We start from the raw sequence: 13324 nt of genomic DNA, 5'->3' as shown, positions 1-13324 counted from the left end.
TAGTCTGAGCTCCCACAGTGCAGGGAACAGCTGATAGTGTTGTGTACACACCATACAATCACTATGACCTCAAGCAGTTAGCAGCAGCTAAGAGGTAGTGCAAGCCCTGCAGAATTGCAGTCCCTGAAAATTAACACAAATACAATGGGATGCGAACGTTTGGGCAACCTTGTTAATCATCATGATTTTCCTGTATAAATCGTTGGTTGTTACGATAAAAATTGTCAGTTAAATATATCATATAGGAGACACACACAGTGATATGAAGTTTATTGGGTTTACAGAAAGCGTGCAATAATTGTTTAAACAAAATTAGGCAGGTGCAAAAATTTGGGCACCACAAAAAAGAAATACATTTTTACTATATCCTCCTTTTGCAGAAATTACAGCCTCTAAACCCTTCCTGTAGGTTCCAATGAGAGTCAGGATTCTGGCTGAAGGTATTTTGGACCATTCCTCTTTACAAAACAGCTCTCTTTAACTCACGCCACAGATTTTCAATTATGTTCAGGTGTGGAGACTGAGATGTCCATTTCAGAACGTTGTATTTGTTCCTCTGCATGAATGCCGTAGTGGATTTTGAGCAGTGTTTAGGGTCGTTGAGTTGTTGAAAGATCCAGGCCCACTGGATCAGCTTTGTCACTGATTCCTGGACATGGGTCTCCAGAATTTGCTGATACTGGGTGGAATCCATGCGTCCCTCAAATTTGACAAGATTCCCAGTCTCTGCACTGGCCACACAGCCCCACAGCACGATGGAACCACCACCATATTTTACTGTATGTAGCAGGTGTTTTTCTTGGAATGCTGCGTTGTTTCTCCTCCATGCATAATGCCTCTTGTTATGCCCAAATAACTCAATTTTAGCTTCATCAGTGCACAGCACCTTATTCCAAAATGAAGCTGGCTTGTCCAAATGTGCTTTAGCATAACTCAAGAGGCTTTGTTGGTGCTGTGAGTGGAGAAAAGGCTTCTCTCTGCATCACTCTCGCATACAGCATCTACTTGTGTAAAGTGCACCCAATGGTTGAACGATGTACAGTGATTCCATCTGCAGCAAGATGATGTTGTAGGTTTTTGGTGCTGGTCTGTGGGTTGACTCTTTTCTATCAATTCGTCGCTTCTGTTTATCCGAGATTTTTCTTGGTCTGCCACTTCAAGCCTTAACTTGAACTTAGCTTGTGGTCTTCAATTTCCTCAATATGTTCCTAACTGTGGAAACAGACAGCTGAAATCTCTGAGACAGCTTTCTGTATCCTTCCCCTAAACCATGATGGAGAACAACCTTTGTCTTCAGGTCATTTGAGAGTTGTTTTGAGACCCCTATGTTGCTACTCTACAGAGAAAATGAAAAGGAGGGAAACTTACAATACTGTTTCTCATAATTGGATTCACCTGTGTATGTAGGTCAGGGGTCACTGAGCTTACCAATCCAATTTGAGTTCCAATAATTAGTTCTAAAGGTTTTGGACTCAATAAAATGACAACAGTGCCCAAATGTATGCACCTGCCTAATTTTATTTAAACAATTATTGCACACTTTCTGCAAACCCAATAAACTTAATTTCACTTCTCAAATATCACTGTGTGTATCTCCTATATGATATATTTAACTGACATTTGTTAGCGTAACAACTAACGATTTATACAGGAAAATCATGACAATTAACAAGGTTGGCCAAACTTTTGCATCCCACTGTATTAAGCTGACTTCGCACCATCCTGAGACACTGCTTTCAAAATGGACTACCTATATAATAGCCCTGTGATGGACAGGCTAATATTACAATCTTTCAGATATTTTACTATTGCAAAAATAAATATCTGAACTGATGACAGGACAAATAACAATGGACCTTAATGTCCAAGTTAAAAAATACAGTTTTTTTCCTTCTCCTCTCTCCAATAAACTCACCTAACACTGTACCCCCATCCAGATTTAACTATAGAGATCCCCAACTTTGAAACCATGTGACTCTTCTCCAACTGGAACTTCCCCCCCCCCCCCCCCCCCCCACACACACACACACACACACAACCTCTCCCTGCTCAATTGCATTCACTACTCTGTGTGTGTGTCTCAAATTACACACATGCCTTTTGTGTGCTCATCTCATGCAGATTTTTTTCCTTGTACAGACCTATCTAGCAAAACAATATTATTTAAGCAAGTAGAATATGTTAAATATGAAGATGAGGTGAAGATGACATTAAGTGGGGGAAAGGTTAGTTCAAGTTTGTTTTAAGCATTTTGTAAGGTCATCACAGTTTTGTGAAACATTTTTCTACTTTGCTAATCAATTTCTGATTTTTCTTGCCTTCTGCCCAATCCAGAAGAACGCAAACCTATGCTGAGGCCTCATCAACAACAATGCAAGTTTTGTATGGATCTCGTGATTAAAAATAGATACTTGATGCAGTCAGCGCTTTCCCATTTCAGTGGTTTCTCCCTTCCTTTTTTCATCGTTCATTATGATTTTATTCACATTCTAGTGCATTTGTTTTTTCTGTTAAACTTTTCATTTCTTGATTCAATTTCCTTTGTAATCATTGTAAGGGAGGATACCAGCTTTACTATTGCAAAAATAAATATCTGAACTGATTTACTGACAAAGAGGTCTACATGTGCCATCAAGTGGTCACACTTGGTAATACAATGCCTTATACTCGTAAATGTGCCTCAGTCTGAATGCCATTTTAGAGCTACAGGTGGTATGAAAGTTCAAGTTCATAAGACTTATAAAGAATTCTCTACCAGGGAAACAGTCTCTAAGTACACAGAAGTAGTTCCAGTCTTGACAGCTCCCAGCCGCTGGCTCTCAGGATGATGCTCCTTTAGTAATTAGAGCTGCAATCGGATTCTTACAGACGCCGCTATGCATTTTAGTAGTTATGCTGGTGTGCATGAAAATTCATGGAGTAGCGCGTAACTTATCACAGCAAATCAGTTCTCTTACACACAAGCAGCCCCATGTTATAAGCTGGACCCCACCTGCTAAAAATTGTGTACAATTACATGTAATGTCAGGGGCGTATCTGGGTAATATAGAGCCTATGCCATGGTAAACACTGAAATTGCGCCCCCTCCCACCCCCCAGTCAGAGCCCTCTTCCCCTCTAAAAACAGCCTCCATTCCTGCGTACGTGTGTTATGGTTGCTGTGTTTTGGCTCAGGATATTGCTGAAGTTACTTTTTTCCTCTTATTCCCTCTCTGTCCTCTTTTCTAACACTAAGCCAAGAAAGCTCTACATACATAAATTAAGTAGCCATGTTCCCTATATTACAGAATTAATCTGATCTGAGTTATGGGGAGACACAGGGGCAGGCATGGCGACGCAGCCCATGTTTCTGTAGCGCCTATGGCATGAGCCATGCCTGCACCCCTCTAGATACGCCTCTGTGTAATGTGAAAACACACGTAATGTATTTCTATGGGCCCTGCGTAAGAATGTGTTTTAGTATGCGATTTATGCACATTTTAAAAACTGATTCCTTCCAGCATAAAATTACAAATTGCATGTGAAAGCGCAAGAATTCAAGTCAAAGCAATAGCCAGTGGGTTGGTCCACAGATGAAAGCGGTTTCGCATGCGGGGGTGAAAAAATGAGCTTTTTGTTTCAAAATATTCCACATTGCATTGGAAAAACACATGCGTTTAACCACTTGAGGACCAGAGGTTTCTACCCCCGGTGACCAGGCCATTTTTTACAGTTCCGCACCTCCCAACTTTAACGGTTTATTGCTCGGGCATACAACTTAGCACCCCTGCACTCAGAAGCTCTTTTTATGGCTAGAATTCCTTATCAGTGGGGAATATGACTAAAGGTGGCCACATACCATAAAATTAAAAGATCCAATGTGATAATTACGATAATTACGATCGGTTGTCGATTGAGAGCTTTTCTTTGTTTTCGATCGAGAAATCCGATCGGGTTTCCCGTTTTTTCGAGATTGGATATGTTGGAAATTTCAGATCAACTTAATCAAGAATTGTATGGTGTGATGGATTGTCAATTACTTGAAGTACAGTTCCAATCAATTTTTTCTGAGCTTTCAATTATTTTCTTCATGATTGGGGAAAATTTCAACATAGGTGTGTGGTACATTGGTCAGATTTTTGAATTGTTACAATCAGTCAGAAAAATTGATTGCTATTCTTGAATTGAACAGATATTTAAAAAATTGTATGGTGTGTGGCCACCTTAACCGCTTGCCGCCCGCGTCACGCCAGTAGGCGTGGCCGCGGTGGCAGCCCCAGGACCAGCTAACGCCAATTGGCGGAAAGTCCTGGGGCAGCAGTTTACGGGAGATCGCGCCTCCCGCTTGGTGGGCGGAGCTGAGCTCCGCCTTCAGTCTCCGAGCGGCGATCGCCGCTCGGGAGACTGTTACACGGCGAAACCGCCGTGTATTTACATGTGCAGCGCTGCGATCAGCAGCAGCGCTGCACTGGGGACAGCTGTGTGACACGGCTGTCCCCATGGGGGACAAGAGAGCGATCGGCTCTCATAGGCAGAAGCCTATGACAGCCGATCGCCGTGATTGGCCGGCTGGGGGGAGGGAGGGGATTTAGAATTTAAAAAAAAAGAAAATGGCAAAAAATATTTAAAAAACAAACAAACAAATATTTATAAAAAAAAAAATAAACACAGGGGGGGCGATCAGACCTCATCGACAGAGAGCTCTGTTGGTGGGGAGAAAAGGGGGGGGGGATCACTTGTGTGCAGAGGTATACGGCCCTGCAGCTTGGCCTTAAAGCTGCAGTGGCCAATTATGGTAAAATTAGGCTGGTCACTAGGGGGGTTTACCACCATGGTCCTCAAGAGGTTAAGTACTGAGAGAAACTCACATACCTCATGTTTAAAGGACAATTGTAACGAGAGGTAAATGGAGGCTGCCATATTTATTTCATTTTAAGCAATACCAGTTGCCTGGCAGCCCTGCTGATCCTCTGTCTCTAATACAGCCATAGACCCTGAACAAGCATGCAGCATATCAGGTGTTTCTGACATTATTGTCAGATCTGACAAGATTAACTGCATGCTTGTTTCTGTTGTGATTCAGACTCTACTGCAGCCAAATAGACCAGCAGGGTTGCCAGGGAACTGGTATTGTTTAAAAGGAAATAAATATGGCAGCCTCCACACCCCTCTCATTACAGTTGTCATTTAACTCTTTCAGGCAGAAAAAGAAGAATAGGAACATAGCTGAGTTATTTGTATGCATGGCACTGAACATACACGTCTATCTCATGTCACTTGTCACCGCGGGTACACGTTATAGCAGTGTTCATCAACTCAGCAGATACACCAATTACCCTTACCTGTGAATGTATGTGGCTCACTGCAAAACATGCACTGTTTGTGGGCCTCGAGGACAGGATTGGGTAACTCTGCTTTAAAGTATTATGCTGGGAATACACAATGCGTTTTTTACAGTCGATTTGCCGCTCGATTGTGTTTCGATTCATTTTTTCACTCGCTTCTCTTATCTTTTCTTATAAATTTCCATTTACTTCTATCAGAAATTGAGAGGTAAAAAATGATTGAAAGTGAGATCGGACATGTTGGAAATTATTTATCGAACCATCTATCTGCCTCAAAAATGCATCGTGTATTCCCAGCATAAGTGGTATAGTATCAGCACAGAAGTCAGGCAACTTTGTATTAGAGAATGACGATGGCAGTCTCCATATTCCTCTCAATTCAGCTTCCTTTTAAAAAGAAGGCTGTAAGGTCTGCGGTGTTTGTATGGCGGCATAATGCCGAGACCCGGGCTGCAGCTCGGATTTCCTGGTCTCGGGACATCAGTGGAACGCAGGGTGGTTCTCAGAGGCCATTGGATAAGCGGAGGACGCGTTCCCAGTACACGCTCCGCAGATGTAAACAGTAGCTCACGAGTGCCCTGCCTGTCAGCTGACACGCTGAATGATTATTGGTTGGTTTTCAATTCTGTTTGTGTTGATTGGTTAGGTTAGCTCTTGTATTTAAACCCAGTGTCTTTTTGTCCCCCAGTCATCGCCCATTATAGCATTAGCTTTGGCTTGTTGCTGGGTATGCGCTCACTACCTTGGATTCCTGTTGCTGATTATTGCTTTGTACCTTGACCACGTTTAACCTCTGCTTGATTTCCTGTTGCTGACTATTGCCTTGTATCCTGACTACGTTTATCTCTGCTGGATTACCTGTTGCCAACCTTGCTCTTGTATCTGGACTACGTTTGCTTGCTGCCTGGTTTGACCTTCTGCTTGGACACGGATTTGCATGAACACTGCCTGGACCGTCCTCGGATTGCTTGACTACGCCATCTCTGGAAAGTAATACCTGGACTGCCTTGCTACTCACCTGGAACTCCTGACACTGCTGTCATCTGACTTCCTCATCTGGATAGCCTCATCCTCCAGGCCTCAGGTGACTATTATATATCTACTGTGCCATTGCTTACTTAGTATTACCAGGTTCTGTTTGGTGGATTACCGGTACTACCTATCAGACTGTATGCTACATCTACCTGCAGGGTTACTGTATTATTGTGTTAGGTAGGAGTTTGCGCAGGTGTTACGAGCTGGGCACTGGGTCAGTCATTTTGGCATACGCTCTGAATTGTAGTCATTGACTAGACAGGCCTGACAAAGGCAAATCACACTTATCATTGCTTTATAGTAGGAGGGCTTTTTGATCTCTTTTAGCCCCCGATACATTCCTAGTGCTTTTGGGTCACCCCAAGCTGCTTGGTTTCTCTGTTGTACTTGTCAAAGCCTGATCCCATAGAGCCATATCAATCCTTGCCATGCACGAAGGCGGACCAAAAGTCCGAAATAGGCTGTCTGCATGTTGGTTTGATGTGGTTCTGTAAAATGTAAAGCTATATGCATGCTATACACCAGCGGTTCTGGATGTAAGCCTGGCTTAAGGGGCATAAAGAGATAATTTGCATATTCAGTAGCAGTGCATTGTGGGTAACCACAGATGTTCACAGAAAGCTGAATTATCGCAAATGTCTTCTGTTTTAAGAAGTCAAATCACATTAAAGTGGATCAGAGATGAACTTTTACTCATTGCATAATTGTGTTCCTTTCCTATTGTTTATAGGGCATTCCTCAAGCCAAATACTTTTTTGTTTTTGTTTTAATACTCTAATTCCCTATAAACTAAACAAGCCCCGCCCACAGTTTTTCAGAGAGCCTTGGCAGTAGCAAGGTCTCATGGGAGCTCAGTCTGGGCAGGAGGAGGGGGAGGTATTACTAGCCAGAGATTTCAGAAGCAGAAGGGAGGAGGGAGGAGGAGGGGGGATTAGGTTTTTTTTCCCAACATGGTAATCTTTACAAACAACATGGCTGCTGTCATTGTATCACAGGAAGAAATAATCCTATTCTATTTAAGCTGTTTGCAGCTAGATTTGCTGTGTAAACTATCTAAACTTTACATAAGATATATAGACAAGTTACTTGTTATAGTTAGTTATTCATCTTTGTGAATGAGCAATTCCTTCTAGACATAGCACATGTGTGTATATCATCTGAAATTAATTCAAGAAACCTCAATCAATCTCTTGCCTGGTATTAACATCAGTGTGTCAGACACTTGCTGTATAAAATAGGTAACTTGATTAATTATCTGTATAGAAAATGGTGTCTGAACCAAACAACTTTTTCCAGGTGATAAGCAGTGAAAAGACTGTCACACTCTCACACCTCTTTGCTGCTGCCTAGTAACTGTTCACTGAGCGAGCAGTTCAGCCACCTGTGGAAGAAATTTATATGGGCAGAAATGTAAATTTTGGCAGGTGAATCTGATCCCACAAGCAATTGATAGGCAGTGAAAACACTGTCAAACTCTCACAACTGCTTGCTGCTGCCTGGCAACTGTTTGCTGCTGCCTGGTAACCGCTCACTGCTGCCTATTAACTGCTTGCTGAGCGGACACAGTTCAACTGTTCGTAGAAAAGAGGCCTTATTTTGGTTTGAAACTTTGAGGGTTTTTTTTAGCTTGTGTCAAACAAATCCACTTCAAAGCGCACCTGAACTCAGAACGTCCTCTCTGCTCTAAAAGATAACCAACACCATAATAACCTTTAAAGAAAAACATTCCTTTGTTACCGCTTACAGAACTCCTGCAATAAATCTGCAGTGTGTCTGCTACTACATTTCTCTCTGACAGAAATGATTGTTGGCAATCGTTTTGGTAGGTAGTCTGATGACTGTACAGGTATCTCCAAATTTCTGCATGCAACACACCCCAGGTGAATAGCAATCAGCTGGATTCGTTATTTTTGGCTGACAGCTTGTACTTTTTCCCCTGCTTCTTTTCCCTTCCCCCTTGTCATAGCATAGTGCCAATTATTCAGCCCAGCAATGACTGTCACAAGCTGCTGGATACACTGCCACCTGAAATCACACACAATAATTTTCAGCGACAGACTTATGTATGTAACGAGACTTATAATAGGCACCAAACAGTGTCTGTATATACATTCAGACCAATAGAAAGTTCCCTCCACCACCACACCCACCTGGGTAAGTAAGATTTCTCAGAGGATTCATGCTTACAGACTACCCAGCAAGTTGATGCACTGATGAAAATTAACCAATCCGAAGCAGTCTGTGTGCTTAGCTCACAGGGACAACAATGGGTGATTTGCATATTTCAGCAGTGATGCACTGGGAGACATCTTGGAGCTCACTACAACCTGAATTACTGCAAATACTTTTTGTTTTAAGAAAGCAAACTTGTTTCAGAGAATTCATGCAAAGCCAGAATACCAAGGAACACTGTTAAGGAAGAGTGCCCTCAGATTTATGGGTTTCTGCAGTGTACTCAAGAGTCTGAAGGAGTAAACAAGCACCTTGTGACGTCTGCATTGTGGGGCTACTGTACCTCCAAGCCTATATCCCCTTCCAATCTAATCAACAATCTGATCAAATGACCACACTATGTAAAGGCCTATAAACACAATGGATATCACCAGACGGATGGCAGGACCTGATACCTTGGGTGACATTGCAGGGCCTAGGCTGTACAGACCCAGAGTAAGCTGTACAGAGGCGGAGGGCCAACAGAGCAGCACAGATGTGACATCATGCTGCAAGCAAGGCAAGCACAAAGGTAAGGTCTGTCGCTCGGCCGAGTTGTTTCGCCTGGCGGATCGTTGGCTGGGTGGCGGTTAGGGGCTGCCATACACACTGCAAATTATCAGATGAGGCAGTTGTTATCGGCGTCCTCAGCAGACTTTAATTGTGCCCTTACACTTCTTGATGGCCACCAGATCCCTCTCTGATCTGTAGAGCCGCACACTGCCTGCTGGGCCCCCAGGTCTCCCCCATCTATATGCTCGCCCCGGGCAGTGGTAAGTGTTGCAGCGCCGACACACCCCTTCTGTGTCTTCTCTCCATCCCAGCCGGAATGCCTGTATCTGGTGACCAAGTACATGCCGTTGAGTCACAGGATACAGGTGACCCTGGTGGCAATGGACAGTAGACACAACAGGAGGCGCTCCAGCAGATAGGTGAGTGTAAGCTCCGCTGCAACACTCTTCACAGCTCAGGGCAGCACACTTTACATGGGGGGTGAACGGATGTTGGTTCGTTGGGTGTCACAAAACTACATTGGGTGTCCCAAAACATAATTACTGCCACACACCCAATTGCTCCCATTCAAACATGATTTTTCCATCTGGAGCTATACATATTTGATCGACTCTGGACACAAACTGATCAAAATTACAATCGGGCAACCACATTGTAACCTTAATGTCTGTCAGATTCAATCATAATTGAGTAATGTATGAGCACCTTACAAATCAGATGTGAATTCTGTTCCACGTTGATCAGAAACTACCAATAACTGTTTGTTGAGCCATCACACCTGCTGACAAATACTGATCAATCATCTTGTGTCCTATGCTTGGACGATCAATCAACACAATGATACAGGAAGTTATTTGCAAGCAAAAGACTGGATGGAAGAGCTATCATATGCAAGTGTATGTTGCTATGGCATTCCCATGTGATCAATTACCAATTAAAACAGCAATCGAGAGGACTGATCGATCACAAGATTACATGAAGATATGACCATGTGTTCCATGATTTCATAGCAGTTTTTTTTTTTTGATAGGTTGTAAAGCGGTCTCTGATGAAGCAGCTTGTTTGGTCGTGAAGAACACATCAGACATCTTCTACACATGTGAATGGAATATATGTAATGTGATCCTTTCCCTCGGTTTTCACTGGATTCTCCCACTTACTGGTTTTATGTGTGATTAGAATTAAAAGCTATGTTTACTTTGATCTACTTGACTTTTTCTAAACAAAACTTGTATTTGATCGTTGCATGAGTAATATAATTGATTTTAGCAGTAAAAGAAAAGAGAAAAGCGTTGGCACTATGTGTCTCGGGAGACAGTGTGAGGAATCCCCTGTTGGAAGCCACGCCCACTATGCGCACCACTGCCTACTCTAGGCAGCAGCAATGCAGACAATCTCAAACAAGAATCAGGAAAGAGTACGTCCGGCAGTGCACCAGGTGTATTTTTATGCAACAGCTATATCACATATGACAGTCAGCAGACATGAGTACAACTTGCATGAACATAAATCATACTGAGTGGGGTGGATGTGTTGGCAGTGGGTGCTGGAAAATGACAAAAATAAAGCCTAAAAAAAGGCTGCAAACACATCCACCCCACTCACGTTATGATTTACCGGTATGTTCATGCAAGTTGTACTCAAGTCTGCTGACTGCCATATGTGATATGTCCCTGTTGCACAATAAATATACACCTGATGCAGTGCCGGATGTACTCTACTTCATAATTGGTTTCAGGATTCCATATTGCCTGACACTTAAAATGTTGTAGAATAAATTTTCTGATAACAGGTCCAACACAGAAATAAATATAAATCATATATAAAAGATTTTTTTTTACTGTCCAATGTCCAAATCCAGATTGGTGGCTTACCCCGATCGTCGTTTTCCTCCTCGCGCTGGCATCGGGCCGGTCATCCTCACCTGAGTAGCCGCCATTGGAGCGCCAGGTAATGTGACTGATCCTGGAATGTCCGTGCTCATCTCTGTTTACCCAACACAGACAAGCAATAGAGCTGTCAGTCACCATCATTCATCTACAGCAATACAAATGACTAGAACATGCATTATTACACCTGTACACCTCCACTCAATCTTTTACAAATATTAGACAGGATTATATGGTTGTAGAGCAGGCTATCACCATTCCTACTCTGTCACCGCCAGTTAATCTAGCTTCAGTGCCTTTTATTTATACCTGACACTTACACCGTGAGCAGCTCATTAGCTGCCCATAGGCTTTAACAACTTGCCTGCTTAACAATACTCTGTGCAGACTTAAACCTGAGGTGAGAGTGATAAGGAGGTTGCCATAGTTATATCCATTTAAACAATACCAGTTGCCTGGCAGTCCTGTTGATATTCCATCATCAGTAATGTCTGAGTCACAACCCTGAAACCAGCATGCTACTAATCTAGTCAGATTTGAGTCGGAGCAACTGATCTGTATGCTTGTTCAGGCCCTATGTCTAAAAGTATTAGAGGCAGAGGATCAGGGGGACAGCAAAGCGACTTGCATTGTTTAAGAGAAAATAAATATGGCAGCCTCCATATCACACCCACATTGGGTCACCTTAAGGTTCCCTGCAGACTGCAAGCGATTCCAATTTTTAATCGGTTTTTACATCCGATTCCGATTCTTAATTGTTACTGCATGCTGTGTTTTTCTGTAGATTGTATTCAGGGAAAATCGGAATTGCAAATCGGAATAGCAAAACGTATTTGCAGTGTGCAGGGAGCCTAAAGGAGTACAGTAAGGGTAATAAAAAAAAAACAAGTTTAACTGACCTGGGACTTCTAACAACCCCCAGCAGATGTCCGGTGCCCGCGCCAGGACAAAAAGCGATTCACTGGTCCCCCGTCGCGGCTCTTCCGTAATTTGCGACTTTAATGTCGCAAGTCAATGCCGGAGAGGACACGTAGGATGAGGGCCGCGCAGGCGCAGTGACTTGCTAAATTAAAGTTGCAGATTACGGAAGTGAGCCGCAATGGGGGACCAGAGAGTCGCATTGTCCCGGTGCGGGCACAGGACGTCTGCGGGGGGCCATTAGAAGCCCCAGGTAATTTAAACTCATTTTTTCTATTACCCTTACAGTATTCCTTTAAAAATGAACCGATTATTACCTTTAAACAGGACCAGATATTTTCTTAAAACGGCTTGCCCGTGAATCAGAGGTCTGAAACTCCTCCCCCTCCCTAGGCAAGATGTCAGTGGACATTTTTAACCCAAAGTGTTCCTAATAGCCACAGAGGTTCTGAACACTTTCCATGAAAAAACACCAGAGCAGTATTGCCGATGGGGAGGAGGAGTTTCAGCCCTCTAAAGATTTACGGGTGAGCGGGTGAGTTACTGTCGTTGAGATCCGTTGATCCTTGCAGCTCTGACATGGAGCATTACATGACATGCTACACCTATTTACAAAATAGGTGCTCTTTAAGCTACACTACATTTCTGTTGCCTGTAACAATCGTTCCTGATAGTTTTAGGCTACAGTTTAGGAAACAATCATTGTACAGACACCCTTCTAGGCTCTCGGTCATGCAGACTGTTCTATGGATTGCAGACGGGCAGGAGGAGTAGGACGCTCCCATTTTAGAACTAGAGGTCAGTCTCTTAAGACCCAGCATAATGAATTAATAACAACCTCCTCAACAATCTCAAGAGATACCTAAATACACAATAGATTTTTGTCTGAGGTGAACTAAAACAATCATTTTGACCAAGAAATATCTAAAATGTGTACATACCTTTATTCATTACAGCTGCAGCAAGAGTAAATGTAATATTGCATTAGGATTGAAAAGTTTCAGAGCTCTGGAGAACATAAGTGATACAACAAATATGAATAGGATTGTTTTAACAAATTTCTTTACTAATAGGTGGCAAAAGTTGGAAATCTCACGTGGGTTACATCACACTATAAAGTGAAAGAAGACTGGGTCTCAACCTAGATTTTTAGCCCAATTGGCCAATTTTATTTTGCGAATACCACAGTGCAAAAGCACAACGTTTCGACCTGATGGTCATTTTCAAGTGCTTACAGGATCCTTGTGCAACAACCACATATATAGACAATTAAAACACACCCATGCAAGGGCGGGCACATAGCTTAAAGAGACAAGCCACATTATAATATCATCACAAGAAACATTTTAGATTATATGCCTCGTTCATGCCATTTGGCGTGAGAGTACCGAGATCATTTATCCATCTGCTCTCTCTGCATAGCAAGGAGATTTGG

At 42.8% G+C, this 13324-nt stretch overlaps 1 protein-coding gene across 6 annotated transcripts in view; it reads right to left on the bottom strand.

Annotated features, from left to right (window-relative positions):
- Positions 1–13324, bottom strand: part of ARNT2 (aryl hydrocarbon receptor nuclear translocator 2) — a 142972-nt gene that overhangs the window by 109175 nt on the left and 20473 nt on the right. For 3 of the 6 annotated variants that reach the window (XM_068275224.1, XM_068275223.1, XM_068275221.1), the window contains one exon: positions 10957–11068. In XM_068275224.1, the coding sequence (XP_068131325.1) occupies positions 10957–11068 (112 nt within the window). Of the gene's footprint in view, positions 1–10956; positions 11069–12830; positions 12898–13324 lie in introns of all 6 variants that reach the window. The other 3 variants (XM_068275225.1, XM_068275226.1, XM_068275222.1) reach the window with 2 other exon arrangements.

This window comes from Hyperolius riggenbachi, chromosome 3 (genome assembly GCF_040937935.1).
Source record: "Hyperolius riggenbachi isolate aHypRig1 chromosome 3, aHypRig1.pri, whole genome shotgun sequence".
Lineage (NCBI taxonomy): Eukaryota > Metazoa > Chordata > Amphibia > Anura > Hyperoliidae > Hyperolius > Hyperolius riggenbachi.
This window is presented reverse-complemented; position numbering and strand designations above follow the sequence as displayed.